The sequence below is a fragment of the Salmo trutta genome, chromosome 3 (assembly GCF_901001165.1).
Source record: "Salmo trutta chromosome 3, fSalTru1.1, whole genome shotgun sequence".
NCBI lineage: Eukaryota > Metazoa > Chordata > Actinopteri > Salmoniformes > Salmonidae > Salmo > Salmo trutta.
This window is the reverse complement of record NC_042959.1, coordinates 62,577,372-62,594,081: the sequence shown is the minus strand read 5'-3', so window position 1 is coordinate 62,594,081 and position 16,710 is coordinate 62,577,372. Positions and strand designations below refer to the sequence as shown.

General features: G+C 43.1%; 1 protein-coding gene across 7 annotated transcripts in view; it reads left to right on the top strand.

Moving 5' to 3' along the window:
* Positions 1 to 16,710, top strand: part of nphs1 (NPHS1 adhesion molecule, nephrin) — a 53,517-nt gene that overhangs the window by 17,786 nt on the left and 19,021 nt on the right. For all 7 annotated transcript variants that reach the window (XM_029744278.1, XM_029744275.1, XM_029744272.1 and 4 more), the window contains exons 5-10: positions 2,783 to 2,905; positions 3,707 to 3,788; positions 4,636 to 4,742; positions 7,958 to 8,082; positions 8,912 to 9,083; positions 12,516 to 12,673. In XM_029744278.1, coding sequence (XP_029600138.1) covers positions 2,783 to 2,905; positions 3,707 to 3,788; positions 4,636 to 4,742; positions 7,958 to 8,082; positions 8,912 to 9,083; positions 12,516 to 12,673 — 767 coding nt within the window. The remainder of the gene's footprint in view (positions 1 to 2,782; positions 2,906 to 3,706; positions 3,789 to 4,635; positions 4,743 to 7,957; positions 8,083 to 8,911; positions 9,084 to 12,515; positions 12,674 to 16,710) is intronic.

The window sequence follows — 16,710 nt, the reverse complement described above, 5'->3', positions numbered from 1 at the left end:
CAACCACATATCAGAGTCAAATATACAGGTTACAAACATTCCATTCCAGCTAAACAATGGTTATATAGAGTTTTGCAAAAAAACAATTGTAATTCAAATGTCAATCATTTCTGAGCAAAAAACACAAATATGAAAAATGTGTGGATAATATAGCGTTTTGTAAATGAACTCTTCACATGCATGTGTTCTCACAGGAGTGTGTGTGTGTGTGTGTGTGTGTGTGTGGTGTGTGTGTGTGTGTGTGTGTGTGTGTGTGTGACCATTAACAATGACAGTGATGTAAACGTAGGCTCTCTAAACTGTCTTCTTGTTTATCTGTTTCCCGTTGATCAGATGTTTTATTCAAACAGATCAGAGGAGCTTTGTGTTCTCTATGAAGTTACTGTATGGTGACCACCTGCTGTGTCAGAGGCACACAGCTACCTGAATCAAGATAGATCAGGGGGATTCAGTCAGGGTCTGTGTGTGCAAATGTGTTTTCAGACCTGTTGGTCTGTCTGTCTGTCTGTCTGTCTGTCTGTCTGTCTGTCTGTCTGTCTGTCTGTCTGTCTGTCTGTCTGTCTGTCTGTCTGTCTGTCTGTCTGTCTGTCTGTCTGTCTGTCTGTCTGTCTGTCTGTCTGTCTGTCTGTCTGTCTGTCTGTCTGTCTGTCTGTCTGTCTGTCTGTGTGTGTGCTTATCGCTGTGTGTTTGGCTAATCTGCTTCTTATCTGCCTTATCCATCCATCCATCCGTCTGTATTTGTCTAATGAATGGAATTTTGCGGCTCGTTGTCTCTCGCCTTCATGGCAGCAGCATGTCTTCGTGTTTGTCTATGTTGAGAGTGGGTGGGTGTGTGTGTGTGCACATGAGTGTGTGTGTGTTTATGCATGACTGTGCATATTTGTGCACATGTGAAAATGCATTTGTGTATGTGTGTGTGTATGTGTGTGTGTGTGTGGGGGGTGTATGTGTGTGTTTTGGGATGTAGTGGGGGGGAACTCAGGTGGGGCTCATTGGGGTCACATGGTCCACCTGAGTGGCTGTGGTGGATATGGGGCTCTCATTCCCAACACAAGCTACAGCCCACCCTCCACCATACTGCACCTCCCTCTGCAGATTTAACAGCAGTGATAGAGAAAGAGAGAGAGAGGGAGGAAGGGGGTTGGCTAGGGCTGGGGAAGAGGGGGATAGGGGATGATGGAGTAAGTGTGAGATAGGAAGAGGAGGCGAGCATGAGAGTGAGAGAGAGCGGGAGCAAGAGAGAAGAAATGACATACCTGCCCAGCTCGTTTGCGAACATCATTATTCTTATTTTAGGAGATTTGTTAGGTGGCGAGACTCTCCTGGAGCACAACAAGTGATGCAGCCGTGTGAATCATGTGGGTTTGAGTAGATTGAGCGTGCAGGGGCCTGTCAATAGACACATGGCCCAGTCATCGGCCCATCATCCCGGGGAGTGGAGACTGGTGTGGGAGGGGGAAAAAACACACAAACAAATGCATCTCATTATTTCAGTGCTCACCTCTGCAGTGCTCCGGGTAACCCATCACAGTCCACACAGATCCAATTGCTTCCATTAAATCAGTTTGAAGCTGCAGCTAGATCTCATCTGTCTCAATAGCAGGGCTGGAGCCAATAGGACTACTCTACTGCACACAGCAACAGCTCCTCCCAGTGGCGCTAGGTGAATTACCCAGATTTGGAGTAGAGGAGAGAAACTGGCTGACTGGCTGGCTGTTTATCCAGCCATAACCATTGGATTTATGTCAGCATTCAGCAGCGGATGACGGAATTACCCCTTGATGAAACATATAGCTCTTCCCCTGGATGACTCGCATGACAAACAAACAATAGCTGCTTGTTTGTCTCTCTTTCTTCCTCTACTGTTGAATTTTCTCTTTCTTTCTTTCTTTCTTTCTTTCTTTTTCTTTCTTTCTTTCTTTCTTTCTTTCTTTCTGTCTTTCTTTCTTTATCTCCTCTCTCTCTCTCATCATCCTCTCTCTTCTTCTCTATATTCCTCTCACTAAACCATGCTGTCAGTTGATATCTGTTGAAAAGTAGCAATGACCTTTGTTTCTTGTGTGCTATGCTGGCTCTCACCCACTCACAGAAAGCTTCCATTTGCTTGGTAAAATATATGTTAAAAGATCTCTTTCCTCTCCTCTTTCCATGTCCCTACTCCTTTACCCTATTCTGTGACAGGTTGTTGTGGAGTAGATGATCATGTGTCCAGGGTAAATGACAGTTGTGCTGAAGCCTGTTTGTTGATTAGCAAATCTGGTGACATTTTCTCTCTGAATTCCCTTCCAAATAACTTCAACTCTCTTCAACAAAGTTTTCTTTCTCTGAATTCCTGCATGGTCCGAAAGAAATTAAAGAGAGTGGGGAAGAGAAAACTAGGAGTGGGAAGTGCTTTGATCTGCTGTATAAGCACGTATTCAGCTGGGGGGTGATCTGAGAGAAGAACTGTTTGGCGCTAACACAGATTATCATCTGTCTCGTTTCATCACCAACCCATCTCTGTATGCACACCACAGTCTTATCTACTGTACACCACACTAATGATATGGACCCACTGATTCTCCAGGAATATAACAGAACCTGCCTTATAGCATGGTACAACTGTCTTTCTTCAACATCTAAGGGTCTCAAATGTTTTTAATGCATTAATGACCAAAATCGTATTTTTCTTTGATCTGTAAACAGAATCACCAATTCTGGTCAAGGCCTAGTCTGTACTGTATATCTCTTAAGACGACCCAGAACCACTGTTATAGACACCAGTCCTCTGTTCTCCCTTCAGTTCCTCCCTCTAAACCTTACTTTGAGCTGGAGACCACAGAGCCGTGGGTAGCAGGGAAAAGCTACACTGTCACATGCATCGCTCCAGATGCCAAACCAGAGGCAGTGATCACTCTGTTAAAAGGTAGGTCACCAAGTACGATATCAACCCACTGCACACCAACTAAATAATGCTAGTACATACAGGTTTTTCCATTAGGAATAGCAGAGACGTTAAATGTGAATCAGTACTGAGTTGAGGGAAAAACATGTTTTCAAAGACATGTTTTAACCTACACTATAATTGTAGTACACTACAACTCAATGCCCTGTTTTTACAATGACATTTTAAAACTATGGCCGTGTCTGAAATCTGTCTTGCCTACTACTTACTAAAACGACATACTGTGTACTAGTAGTACTACATACTATTTAGAATTTACTGGTTAGTAAACCATATGCAGTAAGCACCAAATATTGTAATACTTATCATCCATACTGAGAAGGCGTCATCTTTTTTAAATAAATGTTTTACCTTTATTTAACTAGGCAATCTAATGCGCAATCGTGCTTGATCCATGCCATTCGTTCATTTTTGTAGAGCACGTCCCCTATTCTGATTATCAGCTGTCGTCAAACACCCTACACCCCAACTCGAGCACTCTGCCACCTCTGGTCTTTTGTTCCTCCCACCCCTACGAGGTGCCTGCTTCTACTCATCCCAGGCAAAGCTTTTCTCTGTCCTGGCACCCAAATGGTGGAACAAGCTTCCCCCTAACGTTAGGACAGATAAGTCCCTGCCCATCTTCCAAAACGTCTGAAACCCCCAACTCTTCACAAAGTATCTTTGGAAAAATGGTTGGGAAAAAACGAACACCCTTGCCTTGTTTGCTCTAACACTCACACTCTCTTTCCTCCTCCCCCTCCCCCTCTCTTTCTCTCTCAGACGGAGTTGAGCTGACAGGTGTAGAGTCTTTCCCTATGCCTGGCTCTGAGGACAAGCTCCAGAACACACACGCTACAAAAGAGTATGTGTTCCTGTTCTGTCGTGTGTGTGTGTGTGTGTGTGTGTGTGTGTGTGTTATCCCTAATTGAAGCACTTCTGCATTCTCACAGAACTACAGTACAGTGTAATGAATTGGTGCCGACTGTGAACTGTCACTCGGTGCCTTGTGTCAAATCAAATTAGCTTTTGTCATAGACACAGAATTACATTTCAGTTGCTAGACAGATCCAATCCTATCTGATTCACCTGGTGGTACATACATACATTCACCAATGCTGCAGATCAGTCTAATCCAGCTCCAAAGATAATAACCCCTTGTCATCTGCAAAAACACGCTGTAGAAGGTATTAAGGACATAGTTCAGTTCTAACGCAGAATAGCCTGGTCTCCAACTAAATCCTTTATGTGTAGATGGTGGTTATAAATAGAAATCATATTTTGTATAGGAGCTTTTAAATCTGGAGATGAATGTAGATAACATCGTGGACTTTGGGTTTGTCATGGGTATAATGCGCACATTGTTATGATGATTAGCGGGGTTATAATCCTCTTGATATCCAGACCCCAGAGATTGTATGAATCTGTCTGTTCTTATGGGGTCTCAAGGGCTCAATTAGAGTGTTAAGGGGTGATGTGTCCTATGTTAAGCCATGATCTTTAATGTTATCCATCATCTATTCTTCTCTTCCATCCAATCCTTCCCCATGACCCCTTTTCCCCCACGCTCCTCACCCACCCCTCCATCACACACACACACACACACACACACACACACACACACACACACACACACACACACACACACACACACACACACACACACACACACACACACACACACACACACACACACACACACACCTCTCCAGGTTCATGTTCTTAAGCAGTTCGGACAATGGGAGGGAGCTGGTGTGTCGTGCGAAGAACCCGGCTCTCCCTAGGGCCCTGGAGACCAGCCTGGTGATGAATGTATACTGTGAGTGTGTGTTGTTCCTTACCTCATGGACTCACAGACACCTTTACCTTTCCTTATTCCCTTCTCCAGCCACGTGTGGACCCCGACCCCGGGCTGGCATTGGGGCAAACATCCTCACACTGAGCAACCACTCCGATGGGAGACTTTCAACCACGGGCGAACTCACACCTACTGGGGACTCAATCCCAATGCTCAGCCTGGAGTGTTTAATTTTTATTTATTTTTTCACCTTTATTTAACGAGTTGGCCAGTTGAGAAAAAGTTCTCATTTACAACTACGACCTGGCCAAGATAAAGCAAAGCAGTCCGACACAAACAACAACACAGAGTTACACATGGAATAAACAAACGTACAGTCAATAACACAATAGAAAAGAATCTATATACAGTGTGTGCAAATGAGGTAAGATTAGGGAGGTAAGGCAATAAATTGGCCGTAGTGGCGATGTAATTACAATTTAGCAATTAAACACTGGAGTGATAGATGTGCAGAGGATAAATGTGCAAGTAGAGATACTGGGTTGCAAAGGAGCAAAAATAAATAAATAACAACATGGGGATGAGGTAGTTGGATGGGCTATTTACAGATGGGCTACTGTATGCGCAGGTGCAGTGATCTGTGAGCTGCTCTGATAGCTGATGCTTAAAGTTAGTGAGGGGGATGAGTCTCCAGCTTCAGTGATTTTTGCAATTCGTTCCAGTCATTGGCAGCAGAGAACTGGAAGGCGGCCAAAGGAGGAATAGGCTTTGGGGGTGACCAGTGAAATATACCTGCTAGACAGCGTGTTACGGGTGGGTGCTGCTATGGTGACCAGTGAGCTGAGATAAGGCGGGGCTTTACCTATCAAAGACTTATAGATGATCTGGAGCCAGTGGGTTTGTCGACGAATATGAAGCGAGGGCCAGCCAACAAGAGCATACAGGTCGCAGTGGTGGGTATTATATGGGGCTTTGGTGACGAAACGGATGGCACTGTGGTAGACTGCATCCAATTTGCTAAGTAGAGCGTTGGAGGCTATTTTATAAATGACATCGCTGAAGTCAAGGATCGGTAAGATAGTCAGTTTTACGAGGGTATGTTTGGCAACATGAGTGAAAGATGCTTTGTTGCGAAATAGGAAGCCAATTCTAGATTTAATTTTGGATTGGAGATGCTTAATGTGAGTCTGGAAGGAGAGTTTACAGTCTAGCCAGACACCTAGGTATTTGTAATTGTCCACATATTCTAAGTCAGAACCGTCCAGAGTAGTGATGCTGGACGGGCGGGCAGGTGAGGCAGCGATCGGTTGAAGAGCATGCATTTAGTTTTAATTGTGTTTAAGAGCAGTTGGAGGCCACAGAAGGAGAGTTGTATGGCATTGAAGCTCATCTGGAGGTTAGTTAACACAGTGTCCAAAGAAGGGTCAGAAGTATACAGAATGGTGTCGTCTGCGTAGAGGTGGTTCAGAGAATCACCAGCAGTAAGAGCGACATCATTGATGTATACAGAGAAAAGAGTCGGCTCTAAGAGTGTTAGAGGTCGACATGAAAGCATCAACGTCTCTACTGCTGTCACATTCAGCCCACTCAACTCTGTCAATTCCTCTGGCATCAGTGCAATCCAAACTCCAACTCAAGCCCAACTGATACACTCTGATAATACTGATCAGAGGAGCCTGGGAATGAAACTCAAGCCCGAATTCTAAACCCTACTGATGCTAAATATAATTGTCAGGACTGTGAGACCATAACATCTCCTACAGTGTAGGACATACAGTACACAACATAATATGGCTGGGTGATTTTACATCTCAAAGGATCGTTTCCTTGTTAACCTTTGTCTTGTTTGGACAAACAGTATATCTTTGAAACAATATGGCAACCCAGCCTATTGTTTTAGTTGTTCCTCAACATTTTGTAGAACAATTTCAGTAATTGATTGTTCTAGCGTCCACCCACCTGGTTCTGTCCCAGGTCTAAATCAGCTGCTGATTAAATGCTACTGTTACTGAAGACACTCAATGGTAAACATTCCCATTCTACTTCCTTTCCTTCCACCCCCGCCATATTATCCACAGCCATCCATATGAAATACTGTCTCTATCTATCTCCCTCTGCATTAGACGCTGTCCTATTTTATCTCCTACACTTTAACCACAACCCAGAAATGGAAATGCTTCTACACCTCCTCTCTCTCACTCCCTCTCTCTTTCTTTCTTTCTTTCTTTCTTTCTTTCTTTCTTTCTTTCTTTCTTTCTTTCTTTCTTTCTTTCTTTCTGTCTGTCTGTCTGTCTGTCTGTCTGTCTGTCTGTCTGTCTGTCTGTCTGTCTGTCTGTCTGTCTGTGTCTGTCTGTCTGTCTGTCTGTCTCTTTCACTCTCTCTCTCTTTCACTCTCTCTCTTTCACTCTCTCTCTCTTTCACTCTCTCTCTCTTTCACTCTCTCTCTCTTTCACTCTCTCTCTCTTTCTCTCTCTCTCTCTCTTTCTCTCTCTCTTTCTCTTTCTCTCTCTTTCTCTTTCTCTCTCTTTCTCTTTCTCTCTCTTTCTCTTACTCTCTCTACTCTCTGTATTAAACAACATCCCTCCACAGTAAGTGCTAATGTAGCAGAACCCGTCGACCACCGCAACAGTAGTCCTTACTCAGCAAGCCAGCCCATCAAAGCCTGGAGCACCGTGTCCATTTTCAGCCAGCCAGATTGTTAGTGAGGTAGCAATTTGTCATGCCGGCCCAGGGTCCACATACAGCTGCCTGCGCTCCCAAACTCATTGCAGCAATAACAAAGGCTGGCCCTCCCTTAATTTATTTTACGCTGTATATTTTATTCAGGAAGGCTGTAATTTATTCATATTTCCAAACGTTGCTTTATTACTGTTTAAACATCTGTTATGTTGCTTTATGGAGTCGATCTAGCCGGCTGCTCCCTTAATACTTAATGCTTTCATCAGAGCTAGAGCCCTTACTCTGCAGTCAGGATAAATGTTGCCGATTTATTGGCCCTGTCTCAACAAATAGAGAGGATGCTCCCTTGCTCATAAAGCCAAGTGTCCACTCATCCCAGTGCATATTTCTCACCCTCTCTATCCTCTCTTTCTGTCATCTTCTCTGTTTCTGATGATTCATCTCTCTCCCTCTCTCTCCCTCTTTCTTTCTATTGCTCCCTCTCTTCCTCTCTATTCACTTTCTGTCGTTCTTTCCCAAGATGTTGTTTCATCTCTCTCTTTCCCTCTCAACATCAGTCCCACCCCAGCATCCAGTAATCCAGGGCCTGGACAGAGAAGGCCTGGTGAAGAGGGGGACCATGTTGAAGCTGGTTTGTGTGTCCCAGGGAGGGAACCCACTGGCCACCCTACACTGGACCAAGGTACAGAGACTACACTCGGCTAAAGCTTATAATCAGTAGTTTTTGGTGTATTCTCCATCTTCTACTTCTGTACTCTCTCTTTCAGAACTCACTCCCTTCCTACTGCAGCCAGTCAGCCACCCATTATGTTAGTGAATAACCCATAGCCCCGTCCTGTCCTCTGCTTGTTACTAACTCCTAGCCCCGTCCTGTTCTCTGCTTGTTACTAACTCCTAGCCCTGTCCTGTCCTCTGCTTGTTACTAACTCCTAGCCCCGTCATGTCCTCTGCTTGTTACTAACTCCTAGCCCCGTCCTGTCCTCTGCTTGTTACTAACTCCTAGCCCCGTCCTGTCCTCTGCTTGTTACTAACTCCTAGCCCCGTCCTGTCCTCTGCTTGTTACTAACTCCTAGCCCCGTCCTGTCCTCTGCTTGTTACTAACTCCTAGCCCCGTCCTGTCCTCTGCTTGTTACTAACTCCTAGCCCCGTCCTGTCCTCTGCTTGTTACTAACTCTTAGCCCCGTCCTGTCCTCTGCTTGTTACTAACTCCTAGCCCCGTCCTGTCCTCTGCTTGTTACTAACTCCTAGCCCCGTCCTGTCCTCTGCTTGTTACTAACTCCTAGCCCCGTCCTGTCCTCTGCTTGTTACTAACTCCTAGCCCCGTCCTGTCCTCTGCTTGTTACTAACTCCTAGCCCCGTCCTGTCCTCTGCTTGTTACTAACTCTTAGCCCCGTCCTGTCCTCTGCTTGTTACTAACTCCTAGCCCCGTCCTGTCCTCTGCTTGTTACTAACTCCTAGCCCTGTCCTGTCCTCTGCTTGTTACTAACTCATAGTTCTGTCCTGTGGATCAGAATGGGGAGGTGATTTCCACCAGCTGGGAGGTGGACACAGAGTCGCGACGGGCCATCAGCCACCTGACCCTGCAGGTTAAACCACAGGACAACCAGGCCGAGCTGCGCTGTGAGAGCGTCAACCAGGTGACCCCTGTGCCTCTGTCCAGCAGCCGCAAGATCACTGTCCTCTGTGAGTCCCCAACTGCTAAGAGATACATGCACTTGAATGCTACAACACACACACACAGACACACAAAACCGATGGAATGATTGTGTTTATTCAAATGGTTGTTAACCCAATCATTGAAGTTATTTTCAATAGCATTCATCCCAATCACAATGACATTAACATGAGTCCTAGCTCCAATACTGAAACAAATTCTGCATTAACACTAATTCTAATATCAATATCATTAATGAAACTAATGGCAATTATGACCCGGGCCCATATTTCACACAGAAACTCATTTGAATCCCAGCTTGGTCTTTTACAGTGAGCTAATTTAACTGAATCGCTTCAATGCACAATCCAAAGGCAATAAAACCGGCACTTTCTGAGGCGATAATAATGCCAGGTAATAAATGATACATTTTCACTTCACTGCATAGGAGATTTCTCTACTACCATGACTAGAAAACAAACAGAGAATGAAGGTTCCTTCGCATCACACCGACTCTTCCTTCACGCCATCACTCGTTATCTTGCTGCGTCAGTTAACGGTGTAAACCGCTCTCTTCTTCCTCTCCAATCCCACGTAAAAGCCATGTTACCTCCTAGCTATTCCTATTCACGCCTCATACACGTCGAAAATGAGTTGCAGACCCTTTATCAATGTATCTCTCTTTCTATTGCTCTCTCTCTCCTTTTAGTTTTGTCTTGAGCTGGAGGGCAGAGAGACGAACTGGTGTGTTATGGATATGCCTGCGTCGCCCTAAGGCATGTGTGTAGCCTAACACACTGTCTGTCTATGAGTGTAGCCCTCATGTCTGCCTGTGTCCCGTGTATAATGTACAATCATACATGATATGATGCATTCATGTCTGCCTGCTCAGTCATTAGCCAGTCTTACTGCAGCCCCTCAGGGCTAACTGCTCAGCTGCACTTCCTTTGTGCCAGTTAAGATCCCTCCTTTGAAAAGGCGTTTGATAAAGTATGATTAGAATTTATATATAAATGCCTGGAATACTTTAATTTTGGTGAATCTCTTATACAATGGGTTAAAGTGATGTACAGCAATGCCAGATGTAAAATAGTAAACAATGGTTACTTCTCAGAAAGTATTGAGCTTTTAAGAGGAGTAAAACAAGGCTGTCCGTTATCTCCATATCTATTTATTATGGTCATTGAAATGCTAGCTATTAAAATTAGATCCAACAAGAACATCATGGGGTTAGAAATCCAGGGGATAAAAACACAAGTGTCAATGTGTGCTGATGACTCTAGTTTTTTCTTAAGTCCGCAATCTGGATCTCTGCACAGTCTCATTGAAGATCTTGATCACTTTTCTACCTCTCTGAATTAAAACCTAATTATGACAGGTGTATCATATTACGGATTGGATCGTCAAAAAATACTACCTTGTAGTTTACCAATAAAATGGGCGGATGGTGAAGTAGACATACTTGGTATTCACATCTCAAAAAATATAAATGAACTTACCACAATTAATTTCAATAGAAAGTTAGCAAAAATAGATAAGATTTTGCAACCATGGAGAGGTAAATAGTTGTCTATTTATGGAAAATTACATTGATTAACTCTTTGGTCCTATCACAGTTTACTTACTAATGGCGTTGCCTACTCCAGATGATTCATTTTTAAAATCATATGAGAAAAAAAATATTTCATTTTACATGGAATGCTAAGCCACACAAAATTAAACGTGCCTATTTATATAATGAATATGAGTTTGGGGGCTAAAATTTTTAAATATTAAAGCTTTAAACCTCACTAAAAGCTTCACTCATATATAAGTTATACTTATACCCAAAATGGTTCTCCAGTAGATTATTAAGAAAAGCTCATACTTTGCTCAAAAATTGCTTTTTTTGCCTTCATACAGATTACAACTTCTCATTTCCGACTAATTGAAAATGAAATTTTGTTTAAAGTATCTCCCTTTCTTAAACAAGCCATACAAAGCTGCTTACAATTTCAGTTTTATACTCCAGAAAAGATTACAACAAATGTTATGGTTAAGCTCAAATATATTAATTAGTAAAAAAATATTCTTTATCAAAAAATGATTTAGAATTGTGTTATATTTATTAATGATATTATGAATACAAATGGAGGAGTTATGTCACATATGCAGTTATCAAAAATATATGGGAATATCTGCTCAATTCAAACTTACAACCAACTGATTGCAGCACTACCACAAAAAAATGGAGGAGGCAAGTGGAAAAGGGAGAAGGTAGGGAACTTGTTTGCCTGCCATATATTAAAGATACACATTGGCTGAAAGGAACTGGTATAAATAGAAAAATATACCAGTTTCATCTGAGGACAAAAATGTTGACAGCTGCACCATATAGGTTGCAAAATAAATGGGAGGAGATTTTCGATGTACCGATTCCATGGCACATGGTTTATGAACTGGTACGAAAAACTATGCTTAACTCAACACTTAGAGTTTTTCAATTTAAATTATTATATACAATTCTTGCCACCAACAGAATGCTATATATATGGGCCACAGAACAGTCTCAGCTCTGTAGATTTTGTTGTGAAGAGACAGAATCAATAGATCACTTATTCTGGTATTACCCCCATGTAGGTTGTTTCTGGTCACAGGTTCAGGAATGGCAACAAAAAAAATCACAACATGCACTTAAAATTAACCTTACAAATAGCAGTGTTGGGCAAACTGGAAAGCCTAAGCCAGTCAATAAATACTATAATAATACTCTTTGGAAAGGTTTTTATCTTTAGCTCACAATCTGTGGATAATATACGATTAGAAAAATAAAAAAAATGTTGTATAACATCACAGCACAATTGAAAAATATATGGCACATGGAAACCAAACGATGGCGGTCTATGGTGATAGGTGGGATGGGCTGAAAGTGGCTGAGGGTTGGGAATAAAGAGTTTGTTTGGTAATGTATTGTTGTTATATACAAAAGTACCATGTATGTAAAATGTATATGTAAAATGTGTATGTAAAATGTATAGGTAAAATGTATAGGTAAAATGTATGTATATGTAGCATAAAAGCTGTAAAAAAAACGAAGATATTTATCCTCCCAAGAGGGGTGGTGGTGAAGAGGTTAATAATAATAATACTAATGAAAGATCCCTCCTGGTATAGCTGAATATAGACCGGCTTTGGTAACTAGTATGGGTTTGAAATGGATGAAAAACCTCAGGAGAGGACAAGACTTCATAAAGTGATGTTGATAGATTAGAAATGGTTTCTTTACTTCTTCCTTTACTTTCAAATCCAGTCTTTCCATCCTTTCTATAAAATATTGATCCTGACACAGAGCACTTTATTGACTGAATTTACTGTGTGTGTGTGTGTGTGTGTGTGTGTGTGTGTGTGTGTGTGTGTGTGTGTGTGTGTGTGTGTGTGTGTGTGTGTGTGTGTGTGTGTGTGTGTGTGTGTGCGTGTGTCAGTTGAGCCAGAGAAGGTGATGGTGCTGGGGTTGTTCGAGGCGAGAGAGGGAGAGGAGGTGACCCTGTGCTGTTACACCTCCTCCAGTAACCCGCCTGTACAAATCCGCTGGTGGCTTGGCTTCAGGGAACTCAACACCACCGTGGTCAATGTGGAAGAGGTAGAGGGCCTGCATTTACTTCGACACACACTTCTTCTCACACTGAATCACAGTTGCAGTTCAAGCTTGTATGGCTCCCTGGCTCAAGGCGCTGAAGCGGTATGATCCCACCTCCTCTGACAAGGCCTGGGCCTCAATCTTTATCACAGGGTCTTTGGTTTGATCCCTCACCTCAATCAGTGCCTCTCTCACTGCTGCTGCCTGATACCTCAGTGGCTCGACATGCTTAACTTTACTCCCACCTTGTCTCAGTCCACATCTTCAAAGTGATGTCCACATGTTTTTTCAGGATGGCCCATTGCTGTGTGGAGGCTGAGAACAAGGTGTACAGTTTGTGTAAGATGCCAAAGTAACCCATGGCATCAACAGAACTTTAGCAGCATCAGCCACAACGAGGTTCAATGTGTGAACCCCACATGGCACAATAGAGCTCTTGGATTAATTTCCAGGAGTCTGGCTTGGACACCTTCATTTTCGCCTCTCTTGTTGGCCCCATTATCATAAGACTTTCATCTGCAGTCCTCAAAAGGAATTTTTAGCTCCTCTAATCTTTTGAGAATCAGGGATGCCAAATGTTGGCCCGTGGACTCCTCTGCCTCCAAAAACCCCATAAAATGTTCCTTTATGTGGGGCTCCTCCTTCAGTGGCACAACTGTTCAGTATGGCTGACATCTGAGGTGCAATCTAGAATGATAGAGAAGAATTTTGCCAGCTTGATGTCACTCACCATTACTGTAACGTCCTTGCTGCTCAACAAATCAATGAGTTCATTCTGTATTTGGTGGCCAAGGTAGCTGGTGGTGTGACTCGAGGTCCTTTTTTGGACACAGTTAAGGTGGTCTTTCATGACTGGATCAAATTGTGCCATCAGTTCAACCTCTTTGAGGAAATTTCCATTTGATGGAGAGTACAGTGTTTCTGTGTTTCCCCTTAGTGCCAGATTTCTAATTGCCAGAGACTACACAATAGCAGTCAGACGTGTCAACCCCTCTCCATCTTATCCTCTCAGGCTCCATAAGTGCCATCATGCTTATCAATTGTTTCCCCTTTTTTGATCCTCATTGCCAGTTCTTTCCATGTTTTCATGCAGTTTTGGTGTTTTGGTGTTTTGGACTGGTGTCGTGTGAAGTCAGAAAATAACTTATATGTTTCCAGTCTGTCAGTCCTGCTAAATAAATTTTCTTCTTAGAAATAAGTTTGCAGCAGAAGCAGAAGAGGCTGTTGTTTCTTTCAGAATACACCAACCAACTTCTAGGGATTTTTTCACCACTCACCGAGGTCTTCCTGAAATACTGGTGGTGGCAACTTCTTCCATCACACTCATTCCTTGGGAAAACAAAATTAGATGGTACCTAACTTGGTCCTCTGCAAACGAGTTGTGTCCGAATTCTGTATGTCAGAACTGACGGCCAGTCAGCAGGGTCTGTAGAGAGGGGTTCATCCTCAGCAGCAGGATTTGGTGGGGATACACATGTGATTCACAGCTTTTATAGTGGTGGAACATCCCACATACATATCCAGTAATAATAAAATCATCATTGTTACCTACAATGTGGAAACTTAAAACTTTGCAAAAGGAAAATTATTTATTTTGTTTATGTTATGCAGGCATGCACACATAAACACATGTGCGTGTACCCACACACACACACACACATGCCCATGCGCACAAACACACCCAAAGAATACTGCTGGGGAGAAGTGGAAGCAAATGGGTCTTCATCCTCATCCTCATCCTCATCCTCATCCTCATCCTCAGGCTCAGACAACATTTGTGAAGACACCTGTGTGGCTGAGGAGGTGGATGGCTCCTCATCCTGGCCAGTGCCAGAGGGTGCTGGCCCCTGAATTTGCATTGAAATACAGTATGAGTCTGACACCCTAAATACATTTGTTGCACAATTAAATATACATGTCATTATGCAATTAATTTTCAGAATAGGAACCAATTGAACCATACAACCTCCTTGGCTAATTCTAGGCATAAGACAATATGCAGTTTTGGTGTTCTGGACTACTGTCGTGTGAAGTCAGCAGTCCAAAATATCAGCATAGTATTTTAAGTTAGCCTACAGCATTGGACAATACTGAGCTCAGGACCTAGTAAGTACAATCACAGAAAACCTTTATGATGTCACCTCAATGAAAGTTAACCAAATCAATAATGGGCTAGTTAGGTTGTAATCGTTTTGCTGCAGGCTACACACATTATCATGATGAAACTGTGTGAACTTATATCCAACGTTATGTAAGTTAGTTGGACAGAAAACTGAATATTGTCGCCCTATGTGTAATAGCATAGCAAGTAACATAGCAACATACAGTATGCTAACAAACATAACACTAGCCTATTTCATTACATGCATACTATTATACTCATAAAGAGATGACATAGTTGCATACCTTTATCTTTTGCGTGTTTCTCCTCTTCTTCTTTCCTCTTTTTCCTAAACTGGGTACCTGATCTCTTAGACCTTTTCTTATCCATTTGTGTTGATTTGGCACTCGAGCATCAATACATTACCCTTCCCCCAACACTGTCAACCAAGAGTCAAGACTAAACCAATTCACCTTGGTGGTGTGCAGACTGGTTTTATATTATTCTTAACGATTTCGCACAACCCCCCCAAAAAAGCAACAATATGTCTGTGAAACTATATATTCACAGTATTATGAATGAGTTGTGGTTTATTTGGTAGCATTTCGTAGTGTAACTGATTTTACTAATTGCATTAGTACTGTACAAAGTTAGAGGTGCGCTATTTGATAGATTCCACTGCTCCCCCTACCTCGGGCTTCCAGTGGGGAGACTTGAGGTCAACCTATACCCGCCCCCCTCCCCATCTCATACTTCTGAGTGGGAGACCTTCCCAGGCAGTAGCCTGCCTAGCTCACAAGCTAGAATAAGGTCACAGACTCCGACAAGGTCAATTGATCCACAGTCCCACACGGTGACATGATATCATTGACTTGACGTGCAAATGAGCGATAGAAAACTGATCGCGCAAATGTCACCATTCCTAATTTTTTTGTGCGGGTGCCCTGTGCCGCCCCCATGTCGCCCATACCTAACTCCACCACTGCTGCATCATACACTATAAACCTACTTCCATGAAATAGCTCAGGAAATATTTGAGTGAGCTAAACCAGACAGGTTCCTGACAGGGGAGCACATGGGGCAGAAAGTAATTGCCAAGGTCAACCAGAAAGTGAACATTTTCCGACAGAAAATCCACATTTCTAGATAAAGGAAGCTTCCAGAAAACACTTCCAGCAGCATTAGTGCAGCCTCACTTTGGTGTGTAATACATTGTACAGCAGCTACCCTATGTTCTTCAAGAACAATCTACAGACAGCTCAGAATAGAATGTCAAGGGTCATTCTGAATCTTAGCCCTCAGGCCCATGTTGGCCCTTCTCAGCTCAGTGAACTACAGTGGCTATCAGTTGAAGCTGAGATTGGCCCATGAAACTGTGTATGTACAGTCCCCCAGTGTCTAAAGAACTCTCTTACTACTGTTAGGGACTCTCATTCCTTCACCATGAAAGGCAGTGCCACAGATTTTGTGCCATGTCGATTCAAGAGCAGGAGAGTGGAACAAACTCCAGGCTGAGATAAAAACTGTTTCTGCCAGTCTTGGGCACAGGGACTATGGTGGTATCTTTGAAACATATACGTATTACATACTCGGTTAGGGAGATGTTGAAAATGTCAGTGAAGACACTTGCCAGTTTGTCTGCGCGTGCTTTGAGTACACGTCCTGGTAATCCGTCTAGCCCAGTGGCTTTGTGAATGTTGACCTGTTTAAAGGTCTTGCTCACATCGGCTACAGAGAGCGTGATCACACAGTTGTCCGGAACAGCTGGTGCTCTCATGCATGCTTCAGTGTTGCTTGCCTCGAAGCGAGCATAAAAGGCATTTACCTCGTCTGGCAGGCTCGCGTCCCTGGGCAGCTCACGGCTGGGATTCCCTTTGTAGTCCCTTTGCCTACCAATAGAGGACCACAGCGGAAACAAGTCTTTGACTTTTTGTGTATA